The sequence below is a fragment of the Rissa tridactyla genome, chromosome 3, assembly GCF_028500815.1.
Source record: "Rissa tridactyla isolate bRisTri1 chromosome 3, bRisTri1.patW.cur.20221130, whole genome shotgun sequence".
NCBI lineage: Eukaryota > Metazoa > Chordata > Aves > Charadriiformes > Laridae > Rissa > Rissa tridactyla.
In genome coordinates this window covers 124,182,895-124,199,785 of record NC_071468.1, presented here as the reverse complement: position 1 = coordinate 124,199,785, position 16,891 = coordinate 124,182,895, and the positions used below count along the sequence as shown (strand labels likewise).

General features: G+C 45.8%; 1 protein-coding gene across 3 annotated transcripts in view; it reads right to left on the bottom strand.

The window, feature by feature from the left end:
* Nucleotides 1-2,772: 2,772 nt before the first annotated feature.
* Nucleotides 2,773-16,891, bottom strand: part of PINX1 (PIN2 (TERF1) interacting telomerase inhibitor 1) — a 66,603-nt gene continuing 52,484 nt past the window's right edge. For 2 of the 3 annotated variants that reach the window (XM_054194529.1, XM_054194527.1), the window contains exon 7: nucleotides 2,773-4,741. In XM_054194529.1, coding sequence (XP_054050504.1) covers nucleotides 4,142-4,741 — 600 coding nt within the window. In that variant the 3' untranslated portion in view covers nucleotides 2,773-4,141. The remainder of the gene's footprint in view (nucleotides 4,742-16,891) is intronic. The other variant, XM_054194528.1, reaches the window with a different exon arrangement.

Genomic DNA, 16,891 nt, shown 5'->3' with positions numbered 1-16,891 from the left:
CTCCAGTTTTGTTCTGTACGCACAGAAGTCAGCATATACATTGTTGTTCATAAAATTGCAATCGCAAATCCCTTACTTTGGTGTGCAGCAGCCTTTGCACCGACAGGGAATTTCAACGTTCGAAAAATGCGAAAGAAATGGAAGAAAAAATCAAAGAAACTCCTGAGAAACCATCACCTGCGTAAGGCTCCCATGGCGAAAAGGCAAATTTTCTTCTACGTCACTGGTGACCTGGGATTACCAGAACTGGAAAGATTTTAATATCTCTGCTGCGTGCGCATCGTTCTCGATTTGGAAGGGAAAGCAGAGTGGCAACTCTCATTTTGCTTGGTTTCTGGGTAATTTCACTTGGAGGTACATAATTTTGTGCTGCAATGTGGGAGTACAATGGACAAATATATAACAAAAGACCCTGCTGTTTAAAAGTCTTATTTTCACTGAAATGAAACCAAGTGATTTCTTTGTGCTTACATTCTGCTAATTTCAGCATTTGGGTAATGACGTAATTCTTTTTCTTCTGCTTTCGAAAAAAGACCTGCTTGCCAAACCAGAGGTTGGTTGAAACCGGACTCACAACCCACTGTAAACAACAACAAAAAATGTAATTTATTACTTTGAAATGTGTTCCTTTTGTTTCCACCATCCATGTCACTAGACAGTATCTGGTAAGAAGAGCTCTTCGTCGAGTAACGCAAAGTTGGCCAACCACTAACACACACAGAGCAGAGCAGCAAAGTGAATTTCTCATTTCAAACGTTAGGCTCTTATTTTTTTCCCCTAAAACTCACATTCTGCACACGCTACTTCTCTTTGAGCCTGAGGCATATCCAAGTCCCACGTTTCCCGGCATAAAGTGAAATCCCCACTTCTTGGACACATCGAGAATCTTCTATTTGTAGCCGAGATTTCAAGCTGAGCCAGATTTAGGTCGTAGGGATGCCACGCTTAATCGTAGCAACACCGTAAATTTCAAGATTTACTCCTGGTTTTATTCTTTCCGTAACTAACGCTGGAAGCTGGCCAAACACTCCGAAGAATTAGCACACAGAAACTCACGGGCGATTAATACGGAGAACAAACAAACAAGCCCAGCAGTATTTGGAGAAAGAAACCCTATTCCTTGACTAGCACCTTTTAAAATTGAAATCCCAGAGAGACTGTAAAGTTCAGCTGCTTAAGATTTAAAAAAAAAATAAAAATCACTGGAAACAGTCAAGCTTTTGGCTTTTACTAACAAACAAAAATCCAAACTGGGGATGAAGTGAGCAAAGCTGCTTTGAGGGGCACCCACAAAACTTAGGATGCTTCAATATAGCATAAAAAAAAAAGATATATATTTTGCTGTCTGCTTCCGTTGAGAATATTTTTTGCACCCTGAGCATGAGGCTTACTCAACTCTACAGCAACCTCATGGCATTAGTTGGTATTTCGTTTAAGGAAGGCAGGGAACAAGCCCAGCCACAGCGGCATCGTAACGGCTAATATTTGTATAGTGCCGAAAAGCAAGGTTTAAAGGTTTAAAAGCTTTAAAAACTACAGGCACGTCAGCGTGAAGCACAGAGAAAGGCATCCTGTTCTTCCCTTACAATACCTAAAACTACAGTAATTTCGCTGCAATGAATGAGCGCGTCCTGAGGGCAAGAAAGGTGCACCAAGATATTTTAAAAACGAAGAGTTGAGCTGCAGCTAAAACATCCGAAGGCGTGTGGACTCTCTGCTTCCGACTAAGTTTCTCCCCCCGGACAATAAAGGCAGCTTAAGGAAATTTTTTCATATTAACATCTGCATCTTGACAATGTTTTTCAAACCACGTTAAGCAACTCAACTGAGCTGAGACAATAAAACAACGTCCCCGTTTTATTCAGCAGAGCAGGGCAATGGGATGTTTTAGATTTACACTGATGAAACACAGGCAGGCCCAAAGTCAAACCAGCGGCTAACGGGTCTGAATTCTGGTCAGCTCTGCTGAATTATGCCATGAAAACTGGCTGGCTTTCAGGGCTGTGCTGTCAATTTGCTGCGGCCAAAGCAGTATCAGAACCAGACTCGAGGAGTCACAGGATCACAGAGTGGCAGGGGTTGGAAGGGACCTCTGGAGATCATCCCATCCAACCCCCGGCCACAGCAGGGTCACCCAGAGCAGGTGGCACAGGAACGCGTCCAGGCGGGTTCTGAATGTCTCCAGAGACGGAGACTCCCCCACCTCTCTGGGCAGCCTGTGCCAGGGCTCTGACACCCTCACAGCAAAGAAGTTCCTCCTCATGTTTAGGTGGAACTTCCTATGGTCATGTTTGTGCCTGTTACCTCTTGTCCTGTCCCCAGGCACCACTGAGAAGAGCCTGGCCCCATCCTCCTGACACCCCCCCTTTCAGTATTTACAAGCGTTGATAAGATCCCCCCTCAGTCGTCTTTTTTCCAGACTGAAGAGACCCAAATCACTCAGCCTTTCTTCATCAGAGAGATGTTCCAGTCCCCTCATCATCTTGGTAGCCCTTTGCTGCACCCTCTCCAGTAGTTCCCTGTCCTTCTGGAACTGGGGAGCCCAGAACTGGACACAGGACTCCAGGTGCGGCCTCCCCAGGGCAGAGCAGAGGGGGAGGATGACCTCCCTCCACCTGCTGGCCACACTCTTCTTGATGCCCCCCAGGATGCCATTGGCCTTCTTGGCCACAAGGGCACATTGCTGGCTCATGGTCATCCTGTTGTCCACCAGGACTCCCAGGTCTCTTTCCACCGAGCTGCTCTCCAGCAGGTCAGCCCCAACCTGTCCTGGTGCATGGGGTTATTCCTCCCCAGGTGCAGCACCCTACACTTGCCCTTGTTGAATTTCATAAGGTTCCTCTTTGCCCAACTCTCCAGCCTGTCCAGGTCTCCCTGTATGGCGTCACAGCCTTCCGGTGTGTCAGCCACCCCCCCCAGCTTTGTGTCGGGACAGTGAAAGCTTCTTCCCCATTCCACCGCTTAACTTCCAAGCTCACCCATCTCTGCCGACAGCACTTGGCTGAGAGAGACTCAGATGCCAAAATCCACCCCCGATGTTTAAGCCGCCGAGTTCCAGCATTACTTATTTCCAGGTTTGCAAATAGAAACAAGCTCTAATTTGGTTATAAATCTAAATTGCAGATTTTCAATACTAACACATTGGATCCGCTCTGCTTTTAAAATCTGTTAGGTCTCCTAATTTCACAGAAAACTTTGCTCCATCCAAGACAACTTTCTGATTTCCAGATGCACCACTGAAGGTAACCGGAATGCTGCCTGGGAACCAAAGGTTTAGATATGGGTAATAAAGGCACAGCTCCTTGTGCTTGGTTGCAAACCTACAAGCGCTTGACAATAGCTCACGACCGGCTAGGAAACAAAGGCAGGTATTTTTATTTCATTCTGTAGAACTGACACAGAATTTGAATAAGTATTCAGGCGTAAACCTTTCATTCGAATAAGTATTTTTGGGAAGAAACAACATTCATGTTAGATGTAAAAGGAGATCAATGAAAAAATTAGACACGACTTTGCAAAAATCAGTGAAAAAATACATAGAGCTTTGTAAAACCCCTCCTGTTGCCAGAAGCAGAGCTGGGCTATCGCAGGTGAAAACAACAGTGGCTTTAGTAATACAGGCAGTAGCAGGGCGACTTTTTTTTCCCTTTGGATTGAGAAAAACACAGTCGGTGTGAAGCAGCGGACGGTAATTCATTGCTTTTTCGCATTCTTAACCCCAGCGGTTAAAACCAGGCCTGATTTTGCTTGCTGTTACCTGACTTGAGCGGAGCTGCAGCGGAGGGAACGTGGGCTGAAGGCAGCACAGGCTCTGCTCTGTTAAGACGTAGCTCTTGGAAAGCCACCACGGTGAAGCAGGCTGGCAGAGGCAAAACCTCACCGGTATTTATCAAGTCTCGCTTTGCAGACATGCCAGTCTTGGCCCTACACCTTTTTAATATGGTGCTGAAGCTCACGTTGGCCCCGTCACCATGTTGTGCCTTGAAAAAAAGCTACATTTAAACCCTGGTTTCAGCTGGAGGTAGAGCAGCGTGCTCACGACTGGATTACAGCGGTGGCTGGCTGGTGTGTTTGCACAGCCTTCTCCTCTAACACGCCAAAGTTCAAATCACCCCAGAGTCCCAGCTTGATTCTTAAAGGGTTAGATGTGCTTGCCGTGCTTCTTTTTCTTCCTCTGCGCTCCTTCCATACGCTCTTCTGTCTCCTCTTTTTGCCTTTTGTGTTTCTTCTTATGGCGTTTCTTTTGCTTTGCCTCAAAGTCCTTTATGCTGGGATCTTCCCCGTCAGATACTCCCATATAAATTTCTCCATTGCCCATATTTTCATCACAACTTTCCTCTTCGTGCTGCTCTTTATGTTTCCTTTTCTTTTTCCCTGAGTGACACTCATTTAACGGAGCGTCCAGTTCCTTTCCATTCAAGTTACCTATCTTGGATTGTTTCACTTTTGGTTTCTCGCAGTGCTCTGTACTCTCTGCCTCAGCTCTCTTCTGCTTCTTCTTTTTCTTTTTGACTTTGGTTTTCAGTTCTTCTGAAGGCTCCAAAGCTTCGTCGGCGTTTGAGCAGGAATTGTCTACCTTTGCTTCTGGTTCGTTCCGGGATGCCTTCCGTTTTGCCATGCGCTTGGCGAAATATTCCTGTACAGTGAGAACACTTTTCACCGTATTGTAACCATCTGCAGGCTCAGAGACCCAGCCGTTTCTCTGCTTCTCTTCCTGAGACTCAGGATTGGTCGTATCCTCCTGCAGGTGAGAGTCAGAAATAATGATTTTAAACAGAAGGTTCTTTTTTTTCATGCTAATAAAAAATATTAAAATATAATACGGCACTTTGAAAATTAATTGTCAATCACAAACAAAGGCTGGAGGGAGAATGGCTGGAGAGCAGCCCCAAGGAGAAGGACTTGGGGGTGTTGGTGGGTGAGAAGCTCCACAGGAGCCGGCACCGTGCGCTGGCAGCCCAGAAACCCCCCGCAGCCTGGGCTGCATCCCCAGCAGCGTGGGCAGCAGGGCGAGGGGGGGATTCTGCCCCTCTGCTGCGCTCGGGGGAGACCCCCCTGCAGTGCTGCCTCCAGCGCTGGGGCCTCGGCACAGGAGAGACACGGAGCTGTTGGAGCGGGGCCAGAGGAGGCCCCGGAGATGCTGGGAGGGCTGGAGCCCCTCTGCTGGGAGGACAGGCTGAGAGAGCTGGGGGGGTTCAGCCTGGAGAAGAGAAGGCTCCGCGGAGACCTTCCAGCCCCTGCCAGTCCCTCAAGGGGCTCCAGGAAAGCTGGGGAGGGACTCTGGAGCAGGGAGGGGAGCCATGGGACGATGGATGACAGTTTTAAACTGAAAGAGGGGAGATTGAGATGAGATATTGGGAAGAAATTCTTTGGTGTGAGGGTGGTGAGCCCCTGTCCCAGGTTGCCCAGAGAAGCTGTGGCTGCCCCATCCCTGGAGGGGTTCAAGGCCAGGTTGGACGGGGCTTGGAGCAACCTGGTCTGGTGGGAGGTGTCCCTGCCCAGGGCAGGGGGTGGCACTGGGTGATCTTCAAGGTCCCTTCCAACCCGAACCATTCTGTGATTGCATGATTCTACGAAAGGTCCAGATTTGGGCAGAAGTAGGAGGCAGCCCTTAATGCCAAAGACTGTGTAGGTGTAGGGAGAAGAGCTGGCAGTATGGAAGGCAGCAAGAGAATACAGAACAAGTCAATTCTCTGTTGGTTTGAATTTCTTACGATTTACCTACTCCTGTGCAGCTCATGCAGATTATGTATAATACTATCATACTCGGTGTTATTACACTCACGTGTCTCTACAAGATATAAACCAACATGAAAAATAACACAGCATGATCTATTAGCCTGTGGCATAAAGGAAATCCCATGCCTGGAATACCTCTGCAGCAAAGTGCAAGAACTTATGATATACGGCACAATCCGGCATTGATGCATCTCTTCCATCTTATCTGATCTTTAGAAATGTTTGTTTCGTAGCTGGTTTACTGTCATTGTGTCCTAGATGTTGTTATTTAAACATGCTCCATTTGATCATACGTTATCAGATGGCAAAACCAACATCACAGGTTTAGATCTTACAAGGCTTCTGCATACACAAAATAAATCGCTGCTGAACCCCAGCCGCAGGTGTATAGCTATAAAAAGAGTCTAGTATCTTGAAAGTTAAACAAAAAGCGAAGTATAGCGCTGGAGCTGGATGTTATGTACGGCACAAAGAGAACTGACTCTGAAAAAGCAACAAACGCAACAAGATGAAAACACATAACTTGTTAAATTATCTGTGACTTACAAAATAAACAGCCCCAAAAGGCAGCTGAAATTCAGGCTCATTTGCTGGGACACTGAAACAGTAAAAAATAACCCTTTGTGGCATACCCTTTCGCTTGGCAAATGTCACAAATGACTCTCGGAAACGTCCCGAATTTCACACTGCCTTTTTTTTTTTTTTTTTCTTTTTTTTTCCTTTTTGTTAAAGCCTTGTGCGACCTGCAGGTAAGCACATGCACCTCCCTCAACGGGAAAGGCTGAGCAGTGAGAACTGAGTAGAAACCGTAGCACCATCAGGCCTACACCACGGCTCTGGAACGGGAGGTCACTGCCGTCAAACGCGGTGAGCAGGACAGAGATACTTCCCCGATTTTCCATTCATAAATGCGGGGATAGATAAGAGCATCTACCCAGCCCATCCACCCTGGAGGTGAATGGAAGCGACTATAAAACGCCACCGAATCAGAGCAGTAATATTTCATAGCCACTTTCACTGGCATAAACTGATAGACAGGGCGAAGGCCAGCAGCAAACTGGGAGATATAAAACCGCTTATCTCAACACTTCACAGTTATTGCGTGATGGTGCAGATAAGTGATCTGGCTCTCTTCAGGGCATCGTTAAACTTGCTAGCTGAAGCGGGGTTTATTCGGGTTTGTGAGTGAGGTTTTGCAGGTCTGGCTCCTTATGCATCCGTAACCTTTTCTCACATGAGCAGGAATGCAAAAATTTGTGTCATTAGTGATGCATTACGAGTAGCGATTTCCTCATACATCTGCTTTCAAGAGAGCTATTCCAGTGGAACGAAAGTAACGCTACACTTGAGATTCCAGTAATGTTTGTGTGGGCACTTAGAAAAATTAGGTACTTTTCTTGGAGGAATACCTTGTAGTGTACCTTCAGGTAAGTTCATGAAGTAACTGAAACTATTTGACTCCTGGCAAAGAAGAGATGTTGAACCTGGGGGAAAATACCCAACCTACATCTATACACACAGGTTCCATCTGAAAGCGGAGCTGCAGCAGGAGTTTGACAAGACAGACAACACAGACTAAATGGACCGAGCTGTGTTTGTAGCTGCTGCCTTTTTAATAAGATGCACCTCCCAACCCAAGCAGGCGGTGTTAGAGCGGATCAAAAATAGATGGCCTGCTCAAGCAGAGTTAAACGGGTCACTTTCTTTTCCTTTTCCTTCTACCCACAGCAGCATTTGGACGCCTTGGATTGCAAAATGACCAACGGTCTCCCGGGTTTTCTGCCGCCGATGCCAGCCGGAACAGTTTCCCTCCTCACCCCAATATGTAAAACCTACTTGCGACCAGAACACCATTTACCCCCTGGCCAACCAGGAAAGGATTTTCTCATTCCCTTGGTGACTTCAAGTCCTGACAACTTAATTACTGTAATTGAAGGCAAATACTACTTGAACTCTACACGTTTCTTTTATAAAATACATCAGACATAAAAAAAACGTTCCTTTGGTTAAGCTGAGGAGTTCAGAAGGTATGCATGATCCCAGAAAATAAGAACCTTGCTCAGAAACTCCTTTATTGATAAGAATTTTAATAACCATGGGCCACTGAACACAGAACCAACAGGGCATGGAGACAAGCAAAGAGGTGCCAACCCTAGAAAACCTCTCGGTTTAGGAAAAGCTTATGTGAAACCATAAATCACCTGGAAAGGCTGTTAAGTGCCAGAAGGGTTCCCCCTCCCGTGATGTACCTGTCCTAGTAGCCATGGGAACGCTGCCGAGCTCCTAAACATGGGTTTTCTCTTACCTCTCGACGGGAGACTCACGGTTTATGCAATCCCTCCCCTGCTTGCCCCAACACACGCACATAAATTTCGAAGAAAAATAAGATATACATACTTAAATGTTTACTGTGTTGCTGTAACTTCTGAAAAGCAATTTATTACCCAAGAGAAAAGAAAGAAAAGAGCTCCTACTCCAAAGAGCTGACGATCACGTTAAGGTAAAAGACCAATCATGCTGTAACTGGTGGGAGGCCTGAAGATTGGGCTTTGGAAGAGATATGTGCGGCCACGCCGGGAGTTCCAAAGTTGCCAAGAAAATCGGGCTGAGAAGGTGAAGTTAAAAGGAATTGGGAACACTGGCCTCTAGGGAATTGGTAGGATGGTCCCAGCAAGAGAAAAGGACTGCTTGAAACACGGTGTTAGATGTGGAATGATTAAGAGGAAATAATACGAAAATTCAAGGAGCGGCTGGGCAGTGCACAGGAAAAGATGAAGGTCAATTATAGCCAGAAGTCCCCTGTAAATATCATCTGTTTATGTAATTAGTTAAATGTATGGAAAATAATTTGAAGTACATAAAGCACGCCAAACACCACCGTGGTTTTTTTTCCGCCTGCTTTCTTCACTTGAGACACACAACGCTGATTTCGTCATTACATTAACACACTAAATTTAAGAGAGTGAAATCCCGGTTCCCTCGATTCCCGCAGGATCAGGATTGCATCTTTAAGGCATCACGCTCTCCGAGCACCTTTCGACCACGGTTATTTAGTGAAGAAAAAAAAATAGGGGACTATGACTATGGTCAATTATACAAAGAAAACAATTCACAGCGCGAAAACAGTTTGGCAACAGTAGAAGCCCAAAGTGGAAAGCATTTAGACACCTGATGAAATCAAACGGGTTTGAAACCCAAATATCTTTGGAGATTTAAGACCTTAGGTTGAAGAATTAAAATCCAAAAAGAAGAAGTGCATCCGCATGTTACTCTGGGAGGAAAAGGGAGAAATAACCCATCAGCAAAGACAAAAGGGGGCCGGTACATCAGCAACAGAAGCAGCTTGGATTAAAATTCAGTGAAGTTTCCCTCCTCTTCAGACTGCAAGCGTTTCTTTCTTAGCACTTGAAGCTTAGAACAGCGGAATCAAAAATATCTACTATACAGTCTCAGACCTGCCGCATACGAACTACAGTCACTCAAGTAATTTCAAGCCTTTGCTTCCTCATTTGCAAATGAGGGGGTACTAATTCACAAGCAATTTTGTTTGCTCAAATTCCCCGAAATGACACAGAAGTACGGAAGGGGTGAGCATAAAGGCAGAATAAAGCTAAACTATAATTTCAGTAGATTCTCACTTAAATTGCAGAAAAAGGGGCGAGATGAAGTAAGGAGTTACAAGGCAATCGCGCGATCATTCATAGCTTTAAAACGCAGCAAGCCCTTTCTGCAGTCGGGCTGAACGGCGGCGATTAGCCACGTTCTTGTTGAGAAACCAGAACAATAAGATTAGTATAGTCCAGTTCTGTTGCTGCTGCTTCGGATCCTCGCTGCAGAGGTGCGTCGGAATGACCCCCACGCGGCGCACGGAACCTGACAGGCGAGAACTGAGGGCAACCCTGTCTCTTTCTAAGCCAGGTCTAGCTGCGCTGGGGAGAAGCACAGCAGATTACTCACCACGAGTCACGCCGGAGCTTTGCAGACGTTAAGGACGAGAGAGTCTTGCTTTGAGGAGTTGACAACTTAAAGTGAAGTATGAGCATAAACATTTGGATTGGGATCAAACAGGCAAGAGAGGGAACAAAGACTTGTAGCTTGATGAGTTTAAGCAGGATTAAAATAAATACATGCATAAATAAGGCCACGTAGCATCAGTTCTGAAGTCGATTCTGGCATAAGGACAGGTACCCAGGAGGCTCTAATGTTTTCAATTTACCTGATTAAGATTGGTATACTGCAGACAGCATCTTAGGAAGAACTAATGATAACAGACTTCCAACACAGAAAGGGCTGATGCAAACAGAAAAAGGGACCATTTTCCCCCCCCGCTTATGAGGAAGAGGATGAGCAGCAGCAAATGTAAATTACCAACGTGAAACTTTGCTGGTAGGAGAAATCCATCGGTATATATGCGAAGCCTCAACAACCACTGTAAGTCTCAGCCATTGAAAGCACCTCAGACAACTATCAGGAAAGCGTTAGGAGGAGTTAATCCTTGCTTGGGATGGAAAATAGAAGATCTGGACTCTAGAAGCATCTTCCAGCCCTGTAATGCTTTAAAATCTTAAACAGGGATACAATCTGACCTCCTCGTAATAAAAGAGGGTTTAATGAAAGAGATGAAAAGCAGGAACACTAAACCTGGAAAGAAACGGTAAAAATTCAGGTCACCCGCAACTTCCTTCTTTTGTTGACCCTGGTATTCTAATCACCAGGATACCTCACATAACCATAGCAAGGTTTAATTTTACTACTATTTATACTGAGTGCCAATATAGCAAGGAATCCACTTACAGGAAATGGAATGAAAATTCTGAAAGTCTAATACCTGGCCGGGCTGTATGACATGACAGCACTTTTTAAAAGGACAAGTTCCAATTACTATAGAGAAGCACTTTCCTGTTTGACTCCATTAAAATTAATTCTGTGCTAAAATACACTGAAAAATCAGCTGCTATCTTGTGGTTGGTTATTAACTACTATATACTCCACGCGAATTATCAGCTCTGCCTCTTACCCAGCGAGGACAAGGATAGAGGTTAGGAAGTAGCTAATGGAAAAGGGACAAGGAAAAGCCTTTAAAAAAAAAAATCCAACCGTTTTCTTCATGGAATTACGAAGATGCATTTTTGCTACACCTGCCTCCACCTGCAACTACAAAGGGAAGGGCAGTCAGGTTGTTCTTCTTGCAATTAAAAAGGGCAAGGACTTTTATTGCAGCAAATCTCTGCCTAGAATAATTTTGGGGTTATTCACCGAATCATTGACTAGAAGTGACCTCTGGAGGTCTTCAGTCCAGCCTCCGGCTTGGAGCAGGACTACTTCCAATGCTAGACCAGGTCAGCTTCTAGTAGCAGAGTCATGGAAACCTCCAAGGAGGAAGGTTCCACAATTCTTCAGGATACCCGTTCCAATGCGGCACCGCATCCCAGCGAGGAGGTTCTATTGCCACAGAACAGCACCCGTTTCATTCTACTGTATAAATCTATAGGTGCGTGGGTTTCAAGTACATTTACACTGTATCTGCTGACACCATTTTTAATTTTAGTTCTAAATTCCGCGGTGATGTGTTTCTATTAAAACTGCATTCAAATTCTCCCAGGCCGTCTTCTAATTCTGTTTTATATTTTTGCCAAAAGCTCATCCTGTGCTTCAGACAGTGGCCAATTTTAGCATTTTCATTCGTTCTTATAATTCACCCATTATTACCGCTAAAATAGAAAGCCACCATCTCTCTTGCTGAATGCAACATCTAGGTATCCAAAATGCCATGTGCTTGTCATATAAACAATCCGTTTTTACTGTTGTACGACGTATTGGATCCCAGCCTGTTTCCATCAATGAAACGGGAGCCGTACAATAAGCTGTAATCACTCAGCCGGGTTTTGCCTTCAGCCTGAAAACAACAGCGTAACAGGAAGCAACAGGGTTGCAAAAGTGCAAGGGATTAAATTTTGGCCAGAGACTTGATTACAATGATAGTCCTGGGGATTCATTCCAGCTGTCACTGTCAGACCCCGGTCAGTCCTGCAGCACTAACAGTTACAATACTCGCAGTTACACCACCTGTATTTCTAACGTCAGCTTGGGAACCCCGATACCGTGTTGACCAGAGCACACAAACTTCCTCCTACTGTTCTTACACTTTTCAGGAAAAAAAAAAAAAAAAAAAAAAAAGGCATTCAATTAAGTTTTAGCAAACAAAGGCAGCGAGTAAAATCCACGAGCAGAAGGCAGCCTGTAAAAAGCTGAGGGAGAATGCAGGAAAGCTGGGGAGGGACTCTGGATCAGGGAGTGGAACGATAGGATGAGGGGGAATGGTTTTAAAATGAAAAAGGGGAGATTTAGATGAGATCTGAGGAAGAAATTGTTTGCTGTGAGGGTGGTGAGCCCCTGGCCCAGGTTGCCCAGAGAAGCTGTGGCTGCCCCATCCCTGGAGGGGTTCAAGGCCAGGTTGGATGGGGCTTGGAACAACCTGGGCTGGTGGGAGGTGTCCCTGCCCAAGGCAGGGGGTGGCACTGGATGATCTTGAAGGTCCCTTCCAACCCAAACCATTCCATGATTCTATGAATACAAACAAACATTGAGATAAGATACAAGAGGTGCAGAAGACTGAAGGCATGTTGGGAAAGAGTTAAAAAATCAGCACGCTGCAGAGAAGAAAAATCCTTTTCGTATCTTGAAAGAGAGACACTTAGATATCCTTGTGACATCTCATTTCACTCCAGCTACAGTGCTGAGGCCAGCAAAACCGCTCTTCCTTTGCATTTCCTTGCAAATTACATCTGTGCATTAGACTGAATATAAACAAAACTAAAGGAAGAGATTTCCCCTAGGATCTCTCTATTGGCACGGTACAGAGATCCAAACACAGTGACTTCATCTTCCCAGAAGCACCTAAATCAATTCTAACCGTTCTGTTCTCACCTTGAATAACAGAGGAAATATGGTCCGGCAAAGCGAGCGCGGGACTGGGAAGGTCACGTTTCCCAAGTTCTCTTCCCGGCTACAAAACAGAGCTGGTGAGAAAAGTTGGAGAAGAGGTTACTCCATCCAGCTCTGGTACAAGGCTATCAAAGCGCAAAACATGCCTTATCAACTGCATTCATGCAGTTGATGACTCGCAGCAGAGCTAAGAGTTTCATTAAGTGTTTGTGAAGTGCTTTGAGATCCTTCAGAGAGGCATCCCAGATGTGCAGGGCACTGCGCGAGTTCCGAAACAACCGCGCCGTTCCTCCCACCTGACAGCGCTGCGCGGCTGCGACGCTTACCAGCGAACAGGCACGGCGCAATTTCTGTCTGTTCTCTGACATACCCATATATAATCAAATCATCAAGAGACTCTCACACGTAGTATTTTAAAGGGGTGGGCAGGATTATAAGCAAATCAGTGCCGAGTGGTCTTTTTGTCCTGTACCCATCCTCTAAATGCCAATGCCAACGTCCAGGACAGTCATCCCGGTAGCGTAGGTATCATCCACGTAGCGTAGCACTGTAAGGCACATTCAGAAGTAATCCAAGTCTTCTTCACATAATATTTTACTACTGTCATGCCATTCCCTGGGCACTTCTTATTATTGCTTTGTAATGTATGTGGAATAGGCAGCTGCTGTTAATCCTTTCTCACCAGGATTCAGAAGACCGAATCCTTCTCGATTCTCGAGTTCAGGATTTCTCCCCATAGCCACAGATCGAGAAGAAACTGAACGGACTACAGGAGAAGTAACAAGTGGGTTTGTCCAAGCAAAGGTATTAACAAGGGCTCTGAAGATTTAAGATGCTGAGACAAGCCACCAAGAGAAAGGACGCGATAAAAATCATTGCAAATACCCAGAGGAGAGAAAGGAGTTCTGGTAGGGAATCCGAGAGCAAACACAGTCAGCGTTACAGCTTGGCTTCAGGTGGAGGAAACTCCACGTCCTTCAAAATCTGAAAATAACACCTGCCTATGTAAAACTTCACTTCTATCTCTTTTCTAATAACAAATGTAGAAAGGCGTATCTGTGTATAAATAAAAGTGCTTCTAGAAGCATTTGAAACAGATAATTTAAATGGCCAAACCTTCGCTCCTTTCCCCTTCCCCTTAAGAAAATGCTTCTCAAAAGGAAAATACACACTTGAAACTCTTCCGCTTCTTTGCTCCGAGAGGGTAATATGCTGGAGAGCTGATCCACGCATGAAAATCAAGTCAGACCTCTGTGCGAGGGTACAGAATTTCCTGTTTTTCAGCACAAGCAGCGGCCGAGGAGCTGCTGAGAAATACCATGTGTCACTTTTTAGTCACTTACTTGTTAAGTGTGCCCTCATCATGACTTGGTTCCTTTTCTCTAAGCAGGTGTGAAGAAGTAGTCGGAACACAGGAAAATGAATCAGGACACTACAATTTAGAGCAGCATAAACCATAAATACCAGCGGAGGCCCCCTGCCTGAAAGCGTGCAGACTGAAAGACAGACGCAGCAGAACAAGACAAGCGGCAAGAATGAGAACTGAAATCCCAAATATAACTGCACGGATGCGTATGCGCAGTTTTTTCCTTCCCTCCCGTCTACAAGGCTCTGAAGAAAAGAGTTTGGCTGAGTAAAGGGTTTTATTTTTCAAGGAATATCGCTCATGCAGCATACCTACTGTTCATATGGATCTTACTCTTGTTTTCAAGAATTCAGCCAGTACAGCCCTGCAGCTACAACCAAGCCAGGTACAAACCCCCTGCAGCCGCCTTTCATAAATTTCCGCATTTTTCTTCATTTTGCTTTAGTTTTGGTGCTCCCTTGCACAACGATTCTGACAAGTCAGCTCCTCAGATCACTTCAAATTAGCACCCACAAACTCTCCCCCCCTGCCGCCCCCCCCCCCCCCCCCCGGCAAACCAACCCAACTCTTTTAGACCATGCTTCAGAACGCCACTCCGTCCTCAAACACAGACCGAGGTGTGTAACTAACCGTATCGCCCATGTCCTACCTTACCCTTTTACTATCTGGTATGTGTAACATCCTGCCCTTGTTCTGTCCATCATTTTATTGTAAGCTCTCTGGGGAAGCAATTAGCCCACATGTGAGCACTATATAACATAATTAACAAATAATAACCACCGAGAAATGTAGGCCAAAAAAGCAAAGTTAACAGAGCAACATTTCTGCAGAGACTTGTATTGTTCCGTACTCACTCGCAGCTTTAGCTTCCAAGTTCCTGGAGGCACATATTATGCTCCGAGCAGCATAAAAGCAAAGGTGAACACTGTGCTTTAAAGAAGACATAAGACTTCATTCGGATTTACAGGCTTTGCTATTTTTCCACACTCATTAACATTACCGGGAGTAAGTATTTACGCAGAACGCTGCAGTTAACAGATTTCAGAATTCGAGGTGAAAAGGCTGATAAATTTGCCTCTAAATTAACTTTGGCAACAAGACTATCAAAGGAAGGAAAGACAGGATGAGTGTAACCGTGAGCAAGATGTAACACAAACTTCTTTAAGTGACATCATTTAGCATGGAAAAACCGCTGGAGGAGGCAAGGACAGAGCCGCTGCTTTTGGGTATCCATCCCCGCACTCCCCAACAGCTAGTAGGGAACAGCAGCAACTGCTGCTGTCCTAATAGGGAATGCCTAAAAACTCCCTCTTATTTCAGCAGGAAACAAAATATTTCCCATTCCTGAGGTTTCCTACTGTAGGAGAGGTATTTCAGCCTCTTGCACGCTTGCTAGAAAGTGTGAAGAGTCCTGGGTATCCCTTCAATGCTGCCTCTGTCCCCTCCATACTGAAAAATGGCTGTTAAGGGGCCAAAGCAATTAGGCAAAGGTTGCTAATAAGCCCGGTTTCTAATAAGCCTGAAGCAGGCTTCCCACTTCACAAGGGAAGCTAAGGATGCATAAAGAAGGATGAAAGAAGGGAAGAAAAGGAGAAAGGATCAGTTTGGAGTGGTTATTGGGATGAAGAAAGATGGCACTTGGGATGTACAGAGGAGGAACAATGTTCAGGAAAGAAGAGGGAGGAAGTATGCGATTATATCTCCACATTTCTCGTCCTTGAGTACGTCAGCAATGGTGAAATACTGAGTTTAGATCCGGCAATAGCTGATCTTGTCTTGAAACACCAAAATAACGTGGTCCCTACTGAGAACACAGAATCATAGAACGGTTTGGGTTGGAAGGACCTTTAAAGGTCACCTAGTTCCACCCCCCTGCCCTGGGCCGGGACACCTCCCACCAGCCCAGGTTGCTCCAAGCCCTGGCCAACCTGGCCTTGAACCCCTCCAGGGATGGGGCAGCCACAGCTTCTCTGGGCCACCTGGGCCAGGGGCTCACCACGCTCACACCAAAGAATTTCTTCCCAATAATCTCATCTAAATCTGCGCTCTTTTAGTTTAAAGCCGTTGCCCCTCATCCCATGGCTCCCCTCCCTGCTCCAGAGTCCCTCCCCAGCTTTCCTGGAGCCCCTTTAGGGACTGGCAGGGGCTGGAAGGTCTCCGCGGAGCCTTCTCTTCTCCAGGCTGAACCCCCCAGCTCTCTCAGCCTGTCCTCCCAGCAGAGGGGCTCCAGCCCCCCCAGCATCTCCATGGCCCCGACAGTGAACAGAACGTTTCAGTCCCAAAGCAGGTGGAAAACTTGTCATCAAGCAGTTGGCACTATTTCGTGGGTAATCCCTGGAGACTACAAGTGCCAGCATGACCTATGCAGCCTCGTAGCCTGAGCAAGACAGAGCATGTACGCTGTGACCGGTAACAAAGATCATGGCTTTTCATGGTCAGTTTGTGAAATCTGCGCTCTTTGGCAGAACTTTGGCTCAACCAACCTGCAAAACTCACCTGTTTTAACCTAGGTAAGCAAGCCATTTGAGGAGAGAATAGCTTAGATCAGCATGTACAGCATCTACACTACCAATGCCTGCTTCAACGTCCAAGAAAATCTTAACTACCCGAGTGAAGACGACAGGTCTTGTGCTTCAAAACCGACAGACAGCTGTATGATGTTGAGACAGTTTGTACCCTCACAGTCAGGGTCTTATCTCAGCTCTTCTGCTCGTAGGGAATCCAGCTCTGATCTCCCAAGCATTAAAGGTGAAAACATTTGGTTTATTTGCGTTTCACAACCATATCTATCCAGACCGCTCTTGGGTTCACATTACTTTCCTCCCCTGGGAGTCAAGAGCC